The sequence below is a fragment of the Haliotis cracherodii genome, unplaced genomic scaffold (assembly GCF_022045235.1).
Source record: "Haliotis cracherodii isolate W230 unplaced genomic scaffold, xgHalCrac1.p SCAF_24, whole genome shotgun sequence".
In the NCBI taxonomy this organism is placed as follows: domain Eukaryota; kingdom Metazoa; phylum Mollusca; class Gastropoda; order Lepetellida; family Haliotidae; genus Haliotis; species Haliotis cracherodii.
Genome location: NW_027266280.1, coordinates 8,591,902 through 8,612,078, shown reverse-complemented (window position 1 = coordinate 8,612,078; position 20,177 = coordinate 8,591,902). Strand labels below are relative to the sequence as shown.

Below are 20,177 nucleotides of genomic sequence, written 5' to 3'. Positions count from 1 at the left end.
AAGCGTCACTATGACCCCCTTAACTCAATTTACCGTGAGGACAATGAAAGCAGACTTTTATTGCCTGAATGTATCCAAAATGTACAATTACAGGCTAATTGTCACCGCGCGTCTCTTCTTGGATTGCCACATAATAGTGCCGCTCTCATTTCGTTTCCTTTTCTGAGCCGAGTTTTGCTTCGCCCGATCAATGGTTGTGCACCAGCAACGGAAGTATTTCTATAATCTACCTGTTTCCATCATTTTCATATTTGAGAGCGTAAAATTGATATTAATAGCGATAAACCCAGAAATGCACTCTCCCCAAGCAAATATTGTGGAATTTATCGAGAGGATGTATTGATTGGATAAGCAAGCCCACAAAAAGCCTCATGTCGTTTTCCATAAAACCTTGTGTCGTTTTATCAACCAATAATTATTTTGGCTGTCAATAAACGAATTATGATTCTTAATATGTTTGACGTTCATACTTTGAAGTCCCATTGTGTTTCTGTTTTATTGTGGCGATGACAAGCGAAATAGACTAATGTCCATATTGCCAAGTTAATGAGAATGTTTTCAGCAATTAGCTTGGACCTGTCTTTTTACAGGCGTACACCGTAGTTAGTAGCCAACAAATGGCGGAGTCGAATTTCACGTGTTCCAGCTCCGCAAAAATGAAAATGCACGTCACGTGACAGGAAGAGCTGTGGTTGGCGTTGGATGAAGGTTTGTGGAAGCTTTTTCTTGACAAAACATCATTATGCCAAAGAAGTAGAAAATCCTTTCAGATAAGTGCCTACCCATCCAAATGCCGGATATCGGTTGGAATTCGTGTCTTGTAATTAAGAGGTAATTAATGATCTATTGCTGTCATTCCACTCCCCAACATCCAATTTGTGGTTTTCATTTCTACCCGTGATGCATAGCGGTTTGAGTGCTGTTACATCCGGGTTATGACCATGCATTATGACGCATAACAACGCAAGTAGCAGACGTCAGAGCGCGCATTTGATTCACTGTGTAAATGACGACGCCCAAAGCTTTCAAACTTTATAGTTAATGATTATGCGATTCAATGATTTGAGTAAACAGAAACTCGGATAGATTTCCCGGCTGTTCAAATTAAGTACTTCGCTTCTTGGGTTATTGGTTACCGCACGTGGGATACAGTTTCTGTCAGGGGAATTGGAACATAGCTGTTCATATACTGGCGAGGTACATGGACTGTGGGTATTGATGTTTCGTGGGGTAAAGGCATTTTATAGCGCATTTCAACAGGTACGCTTATATAAAATCTTTGGGTCGGGTGGGACGCAGTGTAGTAACAATAACAATTATTAGCCTGTCTTTTGTTCATAATATTGTTTAAAGTTACACAATACGTCGATTACCCTGTCCCATCATGTATCTGAAGTCGACAGGTGAGTAATCTACCTGAGCGAAGGTAGGCTTGTGAGCACCTGGGCGAGGCACAACGGTTAGATGGTAGCGCGCACGTCTATATTACTCCGTACAGTGCATTAGATGTCGCCGACATGCCAGCCCGACGAGGGCGCGGCGGAGCAAGACACAATGGGGAGTTAATAATATGTGTCGTATTAATTTGTGTGGTTTTTTTGTGTGACCACTTTGACACAATGTGTGTGTCTGTGTGTGTCTGTGTGTGTCTGTGTTATTAAACGTGAGGCCAAAATATTTTTTTCCAGAATTTCTGGAACACATTCAAAATCCCAGCATTGATGGCGTATGTTAAATAATTAAAACAAATGCCGTAAATTTTCAACTACAGTGAAACCTTTTTGGACATTTTACGGCGTAAATTTACAATTGGAGTGAAATCCTGTGTGGACATTGATGGCGTCTGTTTACAACAACAGTGAAACACCATCAGGACATTACTTCAATTATTTCGCAAAACGGTCTCGTTTTGTTCACCTTAGGGTACCGTCCATATTATAATGGGTTCATTGTATGTCGTATCTGTGACCTGTGGAAAAAAACATGTCTTAACTAAAACCACAGCCTCCGTTTTGATGCATGCGTTGAGATGTAGTCCTGCACCATGACCGTGGAATATATTTATTTTATGAAATTAAAATCTATAAACGCATACAAAAGCAAGTCTAGCCAGTTCTAGCTAGGTCTATTTCACAGTCATGTCATTTTGGTGAGAGGACCGGTCGAAATAGCGACCGGTATTTAAGTCCTGTCCTTATCATATCAGAGAATCTTGTTCAGCATAGGGATTTTTTTTATTTTTAGAGTCAAGAAGGATATTGTGTGATATAAGATTTCAGAGACTAAATGTTAGTCTAGTTGAGATGGGGTAAAGAGACATGGAGATAGCCCTGGGTCGGCGTCAAGCGCTTGTTAAAACATGGCAGTTATTCTAGGTGTTTATTATGGGTCTGTTTGACAAGGGCCTGAAAGTGACTGACTTCCAACTGTTTGATTAACCCGATGCGATCTCTCTGAACCAAACCTTCTGATTCCCGAATGTATGTACGTGCAGGTTCCCTCAACAAGCATGCGCAGAAAGAGAGGAGATTGAAGCATCCGGGCACTGTTTGGTCAACGGCGGAAAGGCAACAATTTCGGTTGTTCATTTCATTAGCTTTAAGTGATGGGTCGCGCGACCAACATTACAGAACTAGAACTGAACATGTGTATGTTTTTGTGTGAGACGGGCGCTCCAGAATCTCCACGGACGGTGATCAGCCCAGAGCATGTGCTCGCACACTAGGATCTGTTTTCCGACCAGATCTCTCTCGCGACCACGCATTCAATGAAGTGTTTGATGCAGACTATTCATGCGGTTGTGTGTTTATCTAGATGAATTATTCATTCAAGTCCTAACTCTCGCTAAACACGGGCCATGGATAAGGGTGCGCCTTTTGTGCAGACGCGTCCTTCAAATACGTCAACGACGTTGTCAACGGCGACAGCAATAACGCCATACAAGGAACACAAGGCCCAACAACGACCGATACATCATCAACTCCGCTCACTACCACGAGACGATCTATACTCTACGTCCTCAACTCCAGTCACTTCGACGACAGCGTTAAGGACACACAACGACCACGACAACACCTTCGACATCGCCTCCTCCTCGTCTCCCCGAGACGATCCATACTCCGCCGTGCTCGACTTAAGACCTTTCATTGCCGTAATTTTAGCTCAAAGGCAATACGTTTGAATAATGATAAAGTTTCATATAAAAACAAGGTGTTCTTTTCATGCTTCTTGGCGATGGTATTGTGGCATTGCAACTGAGGGTTTCCATTCGGTTCTCCAAACCCTGCAAGTGTCTGTGGTCGATCTACTACCACAGGGATCACCGCAGTAAACAAACAAAAGACATCACTCGAACCATGTTCATCTTGAGGGCTATAGGCGAGGCTAGAGGCTGTCCCATCCGAAGATGAACACCTTGACGACGAGCTTCTATCCTACCAGTGAGCAAGCCTCTTGCCACAAAAGAGATCGCACCATCTCCAACATCCGGCAAATATTTGAGATAGCGTGATGGGTTATACAAACGACTGTTATTCCCCATATTTGTGGAGATCACAAGAGTTGGAGATCGACTCCAGCCAGTATAGGTGACAGAATCTGTGTGTGCTTACCGTCCGGGGCGTGTGATGGGGGTCAATAACGCTATCATGTCCCTCTCAGCCATGATAGACGCCCTTTCATCAACAGCACGACTTGTCAACTAGGAACTGGGTCACCCAGCCCGTGCTCTATTTTCAATATGTGTATCCTTATTATCTCCAAAGACTGAATCAACCAACCAAATGTGGACAAATAGTACCGTTAAATATAGATTGTATATTATTAGAGAATATCATATGTCATTTTTGACAGAAACATATAAACGGGAGTCTCGGATAAAAGTAGTGCATGAAAGTAGTTTCCGCCTGCGTGTGTGCGTGCGTGCATGCGTGCATGCGTGTGTGTTTGCGCTGTATTGCTGTGGTGCGCGGGTAGTGTGGGTCTTTACATAATGTGCTGTACATAAAGACAGTGAGTGAGTGAGTGAGTATGGTTTTACGCCGCTTTTAGACATATTCCAGCAATATCCTGGCGGGGGACACCAGAAATGGGCTTCACACATTGTACCCATGTCGGGAATCGAACCCGGATCTTTAGCGTGACGAGCGAACGCTTTAACCACTAGGCTACCCGACCACCCCCAAAAGACTGAGTAACACTAAGATCGAATATTAAAACATCCCCGATTATCTAGGGTAGTATACCTCCTTTCTGTAATTAGGATAAATACCCAGACCTATGCGCTACCGTAGCTACATTCTGACCCGATTCGAAAATTACGACTCTAATATCAGCCGTCCAATTAACAAAAACTCTGAGCGAGAGAAATTCTGTTTGAGACAGGAGAGATTGATACATTGATGTTACTTCTGCAGCAACAAAGCCATGGCAATTGGTCCAGTGTAATAATCGCACTAGAATAACAGTATTATACCCTGAATACCTGAGGATGGTATTGAAACGATGTAAACTTTGTTGGTTCATAGTGCGTTGGATCTATCCCAGTTTACACTAACATATATTACTTTCTTATAACAGTGGGGCACGGGTGGCCAAGTCGTCTGAGGCGCAGCAACTTCTGTGCAGAGTTGCGTCCCTTGGGCGCACAAGAAACCTGTTATCATGGGTTCGAATCCTGGTCCGCTACGATTATGTTTCCAGGTTTATGAGCACCATACCTTCTCGCGGGTTTCAAAACAGTGGCGAATGTCTAAGACCTGCATGACTTCGGGCGTTTCTCCCACACGAAGCTGACACGCCGTGATGTAACTGGAATACTGTTGTCGTTAGCAGAGGTAAACAGTGCTCTTGGACCTTCAGGTTTTTTTCTGGTTTTGTTAATTAACGCCGCACTCAGCAATATTCCAGCTATATGATGGCGGTCTGTAAATAGTCAGATATCCAGTGACTGACGGCATGAGCATCGATCTTCGCAATTGGGATACGATAACATGCATAGACCACGTCAGTGAGTCTGACCACCTGATCCCGTTAGTCGCCTTTTATGACACGCATAGGTTGTGAAGACGTCTTTTATCCCGGATCTTCATGGGGAGGACGTTGAGGGCTGATACCAAGAGTAGGGCAGTGTTTTAAAACCACTATACGTCACACACAATAAATCTCAGCCTCGAATCCACATACGTATCCATACAATAACAAAATAATGATTGTTCAGCGATTCAATATACGCCAAATAAACATATGAACATATTAACTCGGTGTGTAAGTTTAAATCTTGTTTGATTTGATTTAAAATTACAATCTGCCGTTGACTGCCAGCTAAAATTAAAAAAAGAAAAAGCGAATTTACTTGTAAATCAAGTGAAACTACCCCTCGAAGCCATTAAACTACACTCGTATATAATATATCTGTATATACTATAACTACATGTATAAATTTTATCGCTCGACGGTTTTGTTTCACTGGAATTACGGGTAAATTCGCATGTTCATTTTAAACATAAATCACCTGATAGGTAATATTAATCCGCTGTTGCGCATGTGCAAATACGCCTAAAGCAGGTAGATCGGCCTTTGATCCCGCGTCTAAACCGCTACTGTATCTCCGCCTCGTCATAAATCTGTCACTCTTTGTCGAACAACCCTGTGTAGAAAGTTTATAGTTTCACTGAACATAATACGAGTATTTGCCAATACATGTTTGCTGGAGAGACGAGCGAACAATGGCGGTCGTCAAAGTGGTCACATACCTAATCGTTGGATGTGGCAAGCCTGACAAACGTATCTACCAAGGGGCATTCCATTTCAGTCCCAAGAAAGCCTCAAGTCTGACAACAGATTACAAAAGAGGTTGATGGCAGGATTTATTCCATTGTAACTGATTGCAGTTTAACTGCTGATATGTCTTTACACGTGGTCCCGTCACACGCTCTTTAACTCTTTTACATGAGTCACCGAAGAGCGAACAAGGGGGACAACTCTGCTAGCACATATTTGCTATTACGATTTATTACCTCTTAGCAACAAATATGAAATTAACGGTTTTCTATTTGGTGCTTTGATATCCTGATGAATGGGCCAGGCAGACAGAGGCCAAACGTTTGCTTAAATTTATCGAAACAGATCGATTGAATATAATAGTCTGACATGTTTGAACAGAACTGATGTTGTTTATCGAAGATTTCGTGTCCTCGGAGTGCGCTTGTGAGGTTCATTAGGCATGTATATTGCACGTGTGTCGTGGACCCTAAGTCCGAGTGGATGATGACAGCAGAGCACCATGTGTCGTTGATTGGCGTCCCAGCTGACGTTGTTGAAGACGTAGATGTACACAGCCTGTCTTACATCGTGTGTTTATGTTTGTTTACAAAGCTGTTGGGCTGTTTTAAGCAAGCCCGAATAAAAAAAACCTCTCCAGACACTTTACGAGATCGTTCTGGCGTATTAATCGTTATGATGGATTGCTGTTTGATATCTGAAGGCACATTTGTCTGAATCAGGCTAATATATATCTATTGGTGTGTTACGTTCTCATGTTATACAGTCATGTCACGGAAGCCTATTTCCACACATAAATTGTTCATAACGAAGCTGGATTGACAACACTGACACTACCACCGACCGCATCGCCATGCCAGCGATCAAAGCTTGTCTTAACTGTCAAACCAACACCGCCGTAATTTATTGAACGTTTTTGATAAAATTGCAAACGGAGCGTAAACGACCAGCTGTTTGCTGGAGATTATTGTCATCGATATTGAAGAGGCTATAACTCTCGCTGTGGGGCAGTCATTGTGTGTGTGTGTTTTCTATAGTCTACGTAAAACGCCGGTACGTTCTGACCAAGATAAGCCTCCGTCAACATAGGCATAATACATGTACTTTACAGCCTAGCTTTACTGCATGTGTTAAAATCATTATGATTCTTTCTTGTTCTCGAAACGGATTTATGGCATACGTGAAACTTGATAACATTATTTTGTAGCTATTAAGGTGAAGAAAACACAATGCATGGTGTTGATTTTGCCGGTGTGTGTGTGTGTGTGTGTGTGTGTGTGTGTGTGTGTGTGTGTGTGTGTGTGTGTGTGTGTGTGTGTGTGTGTGTGTGTGTGTGTGTGTGTGTGTGTGTGTGTGTGCAGGGTGTGTGGCCGTCAGTGTTGGTGGGAGGGGCCGTAGGTATAATGCCTGGATGTGTAGGTAATTGGTACAGACGCTAGCGAATGAATGAATGGACTGTTGCGAACTGGCTCTGTTGTGCCACGGCGGCAAGGCAGGCCTTCAGCAGTTGGCGTGGAGAAATAACAGGAATGGAGAGAAGAGGGTGATGGAGAGGCAGAGAGGGTGAGAGAGATATGGAGGTGGCACAGAGAGACAGAGAAATGTGAACGAGCGAGCGAGACAGGCAGAGAATACCATAGCTGATATATGTGATATTTAATCAGCAACGGAGACGGAAAGAAGGATTTAGTGAGAGGGGAGGAAGAATGTACTGGGGGGGGGGGGAGGTGATGGAAAGATATGGAGGGGTTCACACAAACACGCACGCACGCACACGCACACACACACACACACCGCCAGGGATGGAGGAGAGAGGGAGTGATGGAAGAGATGGAGAGGAGAGATGGGTCGCAGAGATGAGAGAGAGAGAGAGAGAGAGAGAGAGAGAGAGAGAGAGAGGCCGAGATACCGAGAGAAAGCGAGAATGAGGGAGGGACAGACAGTGTGAGAGAGAAAGAGAGGGAGAGAGAGCGTGAGAGAGAGAAAGGAAGAGAGGAAAGAGAGTGTTAGACAACAGCCGTTGTATTGTATAACACCTACTGAGCATCACACTAGAATTTCAAATGAACATGTTCCATATCGACCTTATCTTATAAAGTTCAATTTCAAATTCTTTCGTCCCCTCTCTCAACTCCCAACAACCGCGCCCCCTAAATCCCGGTGTAACGTATCTCCCCCCCCCCTCCCGCTCCCGCTCCCCCCCCCCCCACCCCCCACCCCCCCACCCCCCCCACCCCCCCCCCCCCCCCCCAGCCATCTGCATACGTTAGGACACACCATCGCAAGCCTCACATAATTCAATTTGAGGACAAGTCGCATGAGTATAATTGAGTAAGAGAACTGGCCGGCACTGTTACACGCATAGCTTCAAATTAAAACAAAACGGACACCAATCGATTGCAAGGGGACGATGTACGGCAAGTATGGAATCCCGTTTGTGACACAACCCATGGTGACAACGTGTTATGCGATAATCCAGGGATCTACAGTGTTGATATGCTAACCCTGGAGATTGTAGACGGAGACCCGAAATATATGATTTATCTCCTTATTGCCCTCCTCTTCACACTGTTTGAACGTATGTCCTGTTTAAGCAGGCGGTGCTGGAGTACCTGGGACAAGCGATGCCAGACTGCTGTTTTGAATGTTTTAATGATGCACAATTGTAAGGGCGATACGCACATGTGTAAGAAGAGCAAATTGCTAACTGTGTATCATCAGGACGTATTCATACAACACGTCAGTACCCTCAGTAGAACGTGTACTCACACGCGCGGTCTCTCCTCAATACAGGTCGGAGTGAAACACCCTCAGTATAGCGTGTACTCACAACACGCGGTCTCGCCTCAATACAGGTCGGAGTGAAACACCCTCAGTATAGCGTGTACTCACAACACGCGGTCTCTCCTCAATACAGGTCGGAGTGAAACACCCTCACTATAGCGTGTACACACAACGCGCGGTCTCTCCTCAATACAGCTCGGACTGAAACACCCTCAGTATAGCGTGTACATGTACGTACAGCACGCGGTCTCTCAATACAGCTCGGAGTGAAACACCCTCTGTATAGCGTGTACACACAACACGCGGTCTCTTCTTAATACATCTCGGTGTGAACACCCTCAGTATAACGTGTACACACTACGCTCCCCTTCCCACAAACCATTCCGCTCTGAAATACCCTCAGTATAACATGAACACACATGCGCATCATTCCCCTTCCGCTCAATAGAAACAGCTGTGTGATACCCTCACTATAACGTGTACACAACACGCATCAGTCTACCCTCACACCAGGCCGCTCTTGGGTATCCTCAGTATAACGTGTAGACAATACGCACTTGTTTCTCCTTCCGACAAAACAGGCCACTCTGGAACACCTTAACATGTACACACACCGTCATTCCCCTATCACTCAATAGAAACGGCTGTGTGATACCCTCACTATAACGTGTACACAACACACGACATATGAATGCCTGTATTTAGTTAATACAGCTCGGCCACAGTTGATCATCTGTGGATAAATATCATTAAATAATAAGTAATACATAAATGCACGCACGCACGCACGCACAGACACACGCATACATACACATTCGCACATACATACACACATGCATACACACACAGAGACACACACATATCCATACACACACAGATGCATGCATGCATGCATACATACGCACGCACGCCCGCACATACATACACACATACATACACATGACGGATGTATGGTTTACAGCATGGAAGGTGCACTGGTGGAACTAGCCCCCTCTACTGCACCAACCACTCATTTCAAAGCCGTTTTATACTTTGATATTTCAGAACTGAAATTGAATTTGTGTGTTTCCACAGTCAATCTGTCTGGCCATATTATTTTATGAAAGCAGCCTTTATCTGTCGATGGGGTAGTTGCACAATGCAGGTTTTGCTGTCTAGTTTCATATTCTTAGCAGAACACATTTTGTGCATAAAATATCAAATTTAGTCGGTGATGTTTTGAAACAAGTTTCTTTCAGAAATCTAATTATTATACAACAATGAAATTGTCTACCGAGTACCGAAGTTTGTGAGAAGAGAACACGCTAATATTCAAACGCATTGTCACGACTCCATGTTTCAGTGTTATTTAAGATTATTGATGTTTTCCAATTTATGAGATAGTGTTTAAGGTTTTAAAGATACGACTTCTCCCATTAATTTCATGACGCATTTAAGACTAGGGATAGGCACAACCATTGATTTGGTGACGTATTTGATGTATAATTACACGATTGTCAGTACGGTTATAATAGACCTCTGATAGCGAGGGGCACGGGTGGCCCAGTTGCCTAAGGTACCGCAAATAGCTTTTCAGAGTGATTATCTTTCGTGTTTTATCAGCACTATAGCCGTGTTCGTGAGTTTTACCTAATAATGTGCATATGAGGCCTGCATCACTTCTAGCTTTCCTCCCACAACAAGCCTAATATATCTGGAATACTGTTGAAAGCGGCGTCAAACCCAGCTCACTCACTCACTCACTCACTCACTTCATTTATATCAGACTATCTCCAGTCTCCCTAGTAATGTTTTTTCTCCATTTTGTCATATTCACTCTGGTCCCGTGAAGATCTGGGGTAGAATAGGTCTTCAGCAAGCCATTCTTGCCGTAAAAGGCGACCATGCTTGTCGTAAGAGGCGACTAACGGGATCGGGTAGTCAGGTTCGCTGACTTGGTTGATTCATGTCATCGTATTCCAATTACGTGGATCGATGCTTCTGATATCAATCACTGGGTTGTCTGGTCCAAACTCGATTATTTACAGACCGCCGTCATATAGCTGGAATATTGCTGAGTGCTGCGTTAAACAACAAACAAACATATTCATTCTGGCTAGCGTAACAGATTTTATTATTTCCACGTTTTGTAGGATGTCCTACCACCTTTAAGAAGTGGCATTCCATTCTAGATCCTGATGCTGCCAACGACGACTTTTAAAGGCAGGGTGTTCAAAACAACCTTAGCCCTACGACTGTCGTTAGTCTATGTTAGGGGCGGTCGGGTAGCCTAGTGGTTAAAGCGTTCGCTCGTTACGCCGAAGACCCGGGTTCGATTCCCGACATGGGTACAATGTGTGAAGCCCATTTCTGGTGTCCCCCGCCGTGATATTGCTGGAATATGTCTAAAAGCGGCGTAAAACCATACTCACTCACTAGTCTATGTTAAGGTATGGGAGTTACGATCACCTTAGCGCTAAGATCGCTTTGTACAATGGCACCCGGGTTGATAGCCTAGCGGTTACTGCGTTTTCGACCACCCAATTCCCCGCATAGACACTAAACGTGAAACCTTTCCTTTGTCTAATATCATCCCCTTGTGTTAGTGCTGAAAGCGGCGTAAAACTTTACTCATTCAACTTTACCACGATCCATATGTTTGAACCTAGGAGAAGAAAACATGCATGCTTGTGTGAAAACGGATCCTTCCCTATGCTTGTCGTAAGAAGCGACTAACGGGATCGGGTAGTCAGGCTCGCTGACTTGGTTGGTGCATGTCATCGTATCCCAATTGTGTAGATCGATGCTCAGGTTGTCAATCACTGGCTTGTCTGGTCCAAACTCGATGATTTACAGACCGCCGTCGTATAGCTGGAATATATGAGCGACGTTAAACAACAAACAAACAAACAACAACAACAACATAAATAGATCGGGCAAATCTTGTGTTGTATGATGAGCTAATCGCGTCACTTAAGACATTATGGATTTTGTCTAAGATTGGGATTTAGTAGGCGGAAACAACAGCGGCAATGTGTACTAACAATATTTTCTAAAAAAACAGGGAAATGGCAAACAATTTTCAAAGACATTTCCGCAAAACATTAAAGTTTCGTTCATATGAGATCTGTTTGAGCCAAAAAATATCAAAGGTTAAAAAAAACTAGCTTATCATTTCTGCTTAGAAAGACATTGGTTTATTGTGTAAGACGAAAGTTCTCTGTATTTATCCGCAGGCCTGCGTTGTGATCCAGTCAACTTCCCATGCTCAAATATCACCTTTCACCGTTTTTTTGTCCAATCCTACAAAAAACCCATCTCTTTGTGTCAGGAGAGGTAAATTGGCGTTCGCGTTTTGGCAAATACTGCATTTAGTTGAATCAATGATCATACTAGTCTAGGCATGTTAGATGTATCGCACTATTGAGAACGTGGCTTTTTTGTCTGAAAACTATTTTAACAATTTCCGTGACAAAAAGGTGCATGCAGCTGATGCAGGAGCGATTCGATTCCTAAGATAATTGAAAACACGCTCTTCTTGTCTTTGATCCCCACAAGAAGTGCCAGATCAGATATCATGGTGTTTGATTGGCTAATCCCAACTTTCCAAGACACAGGTAAAACATTCTCCATGAGAATTGTTGGGCTATTGAACACTAGCTTGCATCACCCTGTTAAATAATCGCGGTCATTTACAGAATGAGGCGCTTTATTAGGAGGGAGATAACTGCAGTTGGGGTTATTTATTGAGTTATTAGATGTAATTTGATGATCGTTTTAACGCCCGGCCAACACCGTTTTTTGTGGGAGGTCAGGAGAGGTTAAAGACTTCGTCTGTCAGCGCCTGGAGAGAAGACAATGCGTGTCTTGTGAAGCTACCCTGAAGTAAGACACCTGCGCGTGGCGGGTACCGAGTATTGTACAACACTTCACTCACGTAAGGCAATCTCCGGGTGGTTTGAAGGGTGCCGCTGAGAAGTGTGTCGTCTCTCGCTCCGACACCGCAATCGTTTACCTGTCGTAAATGTCTTTAAACATGCGTGATAGCGTATACAAGTACGATAGGAGAAGTGTATGGGCCATTCGCACTACCCAAAAAATGAACTGGAAGTTTTTGTTTGTGTGTTTATTTAACGCCGCACTCAGCAATATTCCAGCTCTATGGGGGTGGTCGGGTAGCCTAGTGGTTAAAGCATTCGCTCGTCACGCCGAAGACCCGGGTTCGATTCCAACATGGGTAAAATGTATGAAGCCCAATTCTGGTGTCCCCCGCCGTGATAATGCTGGAATATGTCTAAAAGTGGCGTAAAACCATACTCACTCACTCCAGCTCTATGACGGCGGTATGTAATTAATCGAATCTGGACCAGGCAATCCAGTGATTGATAGCATGAGCATCGATCCATGCAATTGGAATACGATGGCATGCATCAACCAAGTCAGCGAGCCTGACCACCCGTGTCGCCCCTTACCACAATCATGGGTTGCAGTCGACTAATTATAACCTGGATCTTCACGGGTTTGAACTGAAAGTAATGCCCTGAAGTGACCGGTTGTTACGTATATCAAATATTGAGTGAGTGAGTTGGGTTTAACGCCGCTTTTAATAGTATTCCAGTTAAATCGCGGCGTGTCAGATTAATGTGGGAGGAAAGCCCGAAGTGATGCAGGTCTTAGACGTTTACCAGTTCGATGAAACCCACGAGCACGGGTATGGTGCTGACAAACCTAGAAACATAATCGGGGCGAACCAGGATTCGAACCCACAATCATAGGTTTCTGGCGTGCCCAAGGGACGCAACTCTGCACAGCGAATGGCGGCGCTTTAGACGACTGGGCCACCCGTGCCCCCTTATCAAATATTGAACTGGTAGTAATACACTGAATTGAGTGATATTAATACCCAATATTGAACTGGTAATACCTAATACCCTGAATTCAGGGTATTACTTCCAGTTGAATATTGGGTGAGTGAGTGGGTAAATGTTGCTTTAGGCCGCATCAGCCGTATTGCAGCTATTCGCGGCTAGAACAAAATAGTTTTCTATAGATAATAACACAGAATAAAAGTGATGACAAAGATCCCTAAAACTTCACTCCATTATCACAGAAAACAATATCGGGTATTACTATCGGTCATATACTTTTCGCAATGCTAAAATACTTATTACAATACAAGATTCTACCCGATTTTAATGCCCAGTGTAGTCTGTCTTACAGACCCTGATACAAATATACCCAATACAGCCCATACAAGTCTATAATGTTTGGTAAGTCTAGATTAATGCATTCTGAAAATAAAGGTGGTCTCTGGGCTCCTTTTTAATGGTTAGTCTAGATTAATGCATTCTGAAAATAAAGGTGGTCTCTGGGCTCCTTTTTATTATATTTTTATTACGTTAATTTAACAACTGGTTTTTTCTGCAAGATATGTTCATTTCAGAGACTAGATGTTAGTCAATGCCTAATGTTGAGCCGGTAGTAAGACCTGTCTTGATCTGGTAGTACTACCTACCCAGACATTACCGGAGAAGCCATCAGACGTGTCTGTTTGTGATTGTTAACTTGAAAACATGTGTTGAGCGTATGTATGCTGTAGAGGTTGAGGGTTCCTGCAAGCGTTTAATAATTGAGAAGAGTGATATGCTGCATGGCGCGGATTGGCCCAACACGAATCAACCCAGATCCGCCCTAACAAAAATACAGATGAAGACCCCACTATTTCCGGTACACGTCTGCATTTAACATTGGCTTGAAACGATGTGTAACTGTCATCTCCTGCAGCCACACGTTGCAGTCGGTGCTGTCGTGGAAGCAGCTTCAGCAGCCAGAGGATGGGGAAGTCATCCCCCGCGTGTGCAGTACTGTCGCGCGAGAAGGGCCCGGGAGGGCGGGAGAGGCAGGTTGCAGATGCAACGACACAGTCACTCATCACACGTAATCGGGGTTCTTCTTGCTGGCATTCCGATGTCGCCTTACAATGACATGAAAACACGTTGGTTAGGTTAAACGGGAATACTAAGCGCCATAACACAATTGTGACTGTCACACTCGATGAGGCAGGCATTCCACGTCAGATGAGATATCATCAAGAACATAAGTAGCACGTGCAAATACGCGCAGTGCGCGAGCTGGTGGAATACTGGCTGGCTCTGCGCACCTGCTATGTTCATTGAGGAGACTGATGACAATGTAAAGCGCTGCACCAGCAGTTGGTGTTTTTGCTGATTGGCGTGTGCGACGAGCATTTAGTGCTCAAATCACAGTCCCATTTTTATACTAGACGGGCACAAGTTATTGCTGTCGTTTCACTAACAAGAGATCATGTTAAATGGTTACCCGATCTGACTTAGGACCGCCTCCTTGATCTAATGGTAGAGCGTCCGCCCGGATAGCGGAAGCTCCGGGGTTCGATCCCCAGCCGCGTTATACCAAAAGACGTTAAAAGATGGCACTTGTTGTTACCCTGTCTGGCGCTCGGCATTAAGGGGCTAAAACAAGGACTGGTCGGCTCGGAGTCAGTATACTGTGTCAGAGTGGGGTATTCATGTTAAACTGCGGCATGGTATCTCAGTGTGCTAGCACCATCGGCATCAGTCCGGACTAGTACAAGCAGCCACACACACACACACACACACACACACACACACATACACATGCATGCACGTCGCTATTTAAGTGCAATAATCTTGGACGCGACGTTTAACCCCATTTCACCTCACCTAACCGATCTGACTTCGTACTTTTCAACGCCTCCGTGGTCTAGTGGATAGAACGTCTGCCCGGAGAGCGGAAGGCCGGTGGTCCGATACCCGGTCGCGTCTTACGAAAGACGTGTCAAATTATGGTCCTTGTTGTTTCCCTGCCTGCATTACATTCATTATATTAATGTGTTCTCACAACAGGTAACGTGCTCATGACGTCAATACACAATAATGAGGCGGGTAAAGCAGATATTGTCATGACCATGAACGTCACTGTGTTATAGAAGTGCAATAATCGTTTACCTGGTTTTGTTTGTTTGTTGTTTAACCCCGCATTCAGCAATATTCGAGCTATATGACGACAGTCTGTAAATAAATAAGTCTCTATCAGTCTCTACAAAAAATTTTTTAAAAGTCTCTATCAGCCAATCCAGTGATTGATGTCATGAGCATCGACCCACGCAAATTTGTCGCCTCTTACGTTAAGCATGGGTCACTGAAGATCAGTTCTAACCCGGATCGTCATGGGTCGCCTGAATTGGGAAAATAGGCCGCAGCAAGGCCCTGAGGAGCGTCCAGCTCATATTAAAACATTACAAGTGAATATAGTTTTACGCCGTGTTTATCAATATTCAGCAATATGACGACTTGGACACCAAACATTGGCTTCACACATTGCATCCACCGAACCCAGGCCTTGGGTGTGACGAGCGAACGCTGTCCCAACGACCAAACATAACGTGTTATTTATTGGTAGTTTGCCACCCGATCACGTCAATAGCCCTTACGATAAGCATGGATTGCTGAAGATCAATTCTAACCCGGATCTTCACGGGTTTATTGATACTAATGATTATATTTTAATTAAATTTTATGTTTACGCATGTTAGTTACTTTTAAGATTCAGTTTGTGCCTTAAACGTTTGGAACTGGTGTTTGAATAGTTCAACGTCGGGTGATCCACAGTACTTGTTTCGTACATTATTATTGGGGAAATATGAGTTTGTTTGTTTGTTTGTTTGTTTGTTGTTTAATGCCGCACTTAGCAATATTCCAGCTATATGACGACGGTCTGTAGATAATCGAGTCTGGACCAGACAATCCAGTGATTGACATCATGGCAATAGGAGTGGTGTGGTAGCTTAGTGGTTAAAGCACTGGCTCGTCACGCCGGGTTCGAATCCCAACAAGGGTACAATATGTGAAGCCCATTTCTGGTGTCCCCCGCCCTGACATTCAAGTGGTGTAAAACTCACTATTGTGGAAATATGTATTTAATAACCTTTCAGCCTGATAACCTGTTTGGCTTGCAGTGCAGTCTTGCCTCCGCGGTCCACGTCGCTGTATAAGTGCAAAAATCTTGGACGCGACGTTAAACCCCATTTCACCTCACCACGTCACCTTGAAGTGTACTTCAGTGTATAACGAGATCACAAGACCTTATCAACAATACTTAAATACTTTAAAAAAACTTTTGAGACTTGGACAAAATAGTCTAAACATGGTTGTCGTTGTTGCGGCTCACTCAGTCCACTTGTTCGTTTAGCACGTGGTTATCGCCGATCATAATGTGTCATCAAGTATACAACCATAGAGTTGGCATTTTAAGCCCATGCCTCGATAAGATACTTCCTTAATACACCTCAGTAGCTGCAAGGACCACATGACCTCTGCAAGAGGCATCATCGCACGTGGAATCTCACCCAGCGGGAAACTTACATCAGCCGCTAGGTGGCGCCGGTGCATTACAAGGACAGGTGTCCCGAAGCAAGTGAGTATTGTTTTACGCCGCTTTTAGCAATATTCAAGCAATACAAGGGAGGGAGGGAGGGATGGGTTTCACACGTTGTACCCATTAGCGGAATCGAACTGGGTCTTCGACATGACTAGCGAACGCCTAACCACTAGACTACCCCAAAGCTCCCTGTGACATACACTATCATAAGTATCGTCTCTGAAAAAACAATTAGGTGTAAGGTTGAAGTTATAATTCTACAAGGGAACCCAAGTGACTTAAAGGAACCCTCACGTCTCTCAGGTTTCTAGAGCTGAGAAGGGTATGAGAATGGAGTGGGGTGACTGTTTTATTAAAACAACTTTGGACTTCAAGTCTTTGGACTGTAGAGAGACGAGCACGTGGATAGCCGAATGTGCCGAAATAACGTTGCATCACCTGGGCGAACTGATGCAGCGTTTGGACAGCGTAGCCATCTTTGTTCAGTATATAAAAGTAACATAATACAACTTTTTCGCAATTACAATATTGACATTTGCTTTGATATCTAAAATTTCTTTCATCTCCAGTTTTCATCACAAGTTTTTTCAGATATCCCCAGTCATAGAGTGAGTGAGTGAGTTGGAGTTAACGCCGCTTTTAACAGTATTGTCAACGTGCATGTTGACGGGGAATTAGCTCTTGGGGGAATAAAGGACAAAATCGACATCACTGTCCCGGAACGCTTTATGCACAACATGTAAACAATAAACAACAATTGCACAATGAGCGGAATACCTGCTCTGACAACACAAACACAGCAATGAGCAGACTTTCCAGCTCAGGCGTACTAGAGGTGAACGGAGCTCCAGTTCACCTCAGGGCGTTTCCTACGAGCAGCATATCCTGCTCGAGGTCGTCCCTATGCCAGCACTCGGAATACCAAGCCTGACTAACACCCTAGTAACTGTGTAATGGTAGCACATATATAGTAATGAACAACAATGGACAGACAAAGAGACAACGACGTTGCTTTGGACATATGGGCGTGATTAACAAACACAGTTCATGGGATGATCAATTAGGGCAATAAATGCCATACTATAAAAAGCAGTAGTTAAAGGGAAGTGATATGGTAGTCCAGCCTCACTGACAGTCAAAATACAATGAAATGTTGGTGAGGATTAACAACGGGGATTAGCGCCTAAAACGTAATGACAATTAAGTTATGGAGACATGGCTACAGGGTAAATTGCCCTTGAAGTCAAATGTACTGCAGACAATGGTAGTCATAAATCAGTCGCTATGACAGTATTACAGTTATATCACGGCGTGTCAGCCTAATGTGGGAGGAAAGCCCGAAGTGATGCAGGTATCAGACGTTTACCACTTCGGTAAAACCCACGAGCACGGGTATGGTGCTGACAAACCTAGAAACATAATTGGGGCTAACCGGGATTCGAACCCACGATCATAGGTTTCTGGAGAGGCCAAGGGACGCAAGTCTGCACAGCGAATCGCGGCGCCTTAGACGACTAGGCCACACACACACACACACACACACACACACACACACACACACACACACACACACCAGTCATAGAGATGCTCCAAACAAATCCCTTTCGGTAGGTGTGGTGCCAGGCCATTTGCTTTGTTGAATGATGTAGGCACATTGCAACAAATGACGAGTGGTGCAGACCCGGAGAAGGGCGTTACGCCATTTTCTGGTGCATCTATCCAAGAACGTATGTCTGACTTGTCATTCGGTCCAATTCCACCACGTGCAATGGACGTAGCCTGGTGATATACATACACAGGTGCTGCGCTCATATGACAGATTTGGAATCGCAAAACGGCGCTGTTGTTCTCATCTTGACACGTGACGCCGTGGTGCCAAACCTCCTCACGTATCACGGGTGGATTTGGGTGGGGGTTTGGTGGATAGATTGAGGTGGTTGTGTGTGCAGCCGATTACGGCCTATGAATATTGCCGATCGTATGTGAAAATGAATCAGTCTGGTACACCATGCCTTAACTCTGTCACCACACAGCCCTGTCACCACACAGCTCTGTCACCACACAGCCCTGTCACCACACAGCCCTGTCACCACACAGCTCTGTCACCACACAGCCCTGTCACCACACAGCCCTGTCACCGCACAGCTCTGTCACCACACAACCCTGTCACCACACAGCTCTGTCACCACACAGCCCTGTCACCACACAGCCCTGTCACCACACAGCTCTGTCACCACACAGCCCTGTCACCACACAGCCCTGTCACCGCACAGCTCTGTCACCACACAGCCCTGTCACCACACAGCCCTGTCACCACACAGCTCTGTCACCACACAGCTCTGTCACCACACAGCCCTGTCACCACACAGCTCTGTCACCACACAGCTCTGTCACCACACAGCTCTGTCACCACGCAGCTCTGTCACCACGCAGCTCTGTCACCACACAGCTCTGTCACCACACAGCTCTGTCACCACACAACTCTGTCACCACACAGCTCTGTCACCACACAGCCCTGTCACCACACAGCTCTGTCACCACACAGCCCTGTCACCACACAGCTCTGTCACCACACAGCCCTGTCACCACACAGCTCTGTCACCACACAGCTCTGTCACCACACAACCCTGTCACCACACAGCTCTGTCACCACACAGCTCTGTCACCACACAGCCCTGTCACCACGCAGCTCTGTCACCACACAGCTCTGTCACCACACAGCTCTGTCACCACACAGCCCTGTCACCACACAGCCCTGTCACCACACAGCTCTGTCACCACACAGCTCTGTCACCACACAGCTCTGTCACCACACAGCCCGGTCACCACACAGCTCTGTCAGCTCCGTTTACAGCCTGTGCCTGCCACAGTCCACTAGACACCTGGCCAATTGTGATCAGATTGTAGATTTTTCAAGGTAATTCTTGTTTTTAATGCAAACGTAGTTCCTTTTTTACTGGCCAGGAATCAGATTTGTTTGTTTATTATTATATGATACTGCCGTGTGTCAAGCCGAGGAGTAGGTAAGGAACTCTTGAAATGTCTGATGATTACACTCTACTGACCTGCTGACAGTTTTATTACCAAACAAGATCCTTCTAGACAGGGAAATTTCCCGAGCATTGCACTGGAGTGAGTGAGTGAATGAATATGGTTTTACGCCGCTTTTAGCAATATTCCAGCAATATCACGGC

The 20,177-nt window shown here is 44.8% G+C and overlaps 1 protein-coding gene across 1 annotated transcript; it reads left to right on the top strand.

Annotated features, from left to right (window-relative positions):
* Positions 1-7,231: 7,231 nt before the first annotated feature.
* LOC139472207 (mucin-2-like) lies at positions 7,232-19,861 on the top strand. The gene is made up of 3 exons (XM_071254582.1): positions 7,232-7,344; positions 14,342-14,481; positions 19,017-19,861. The coding sequence occupies exons 1-3, from the start codon at positions 7,232-7,234 to the stop codon at positions 19,859-19,861; spliced, it is 1,098 nt and encodes a 365-aa protein (XP_071110683.1).
* Positions 19,862-20,177: the final 316 nt, after the last annotated feature.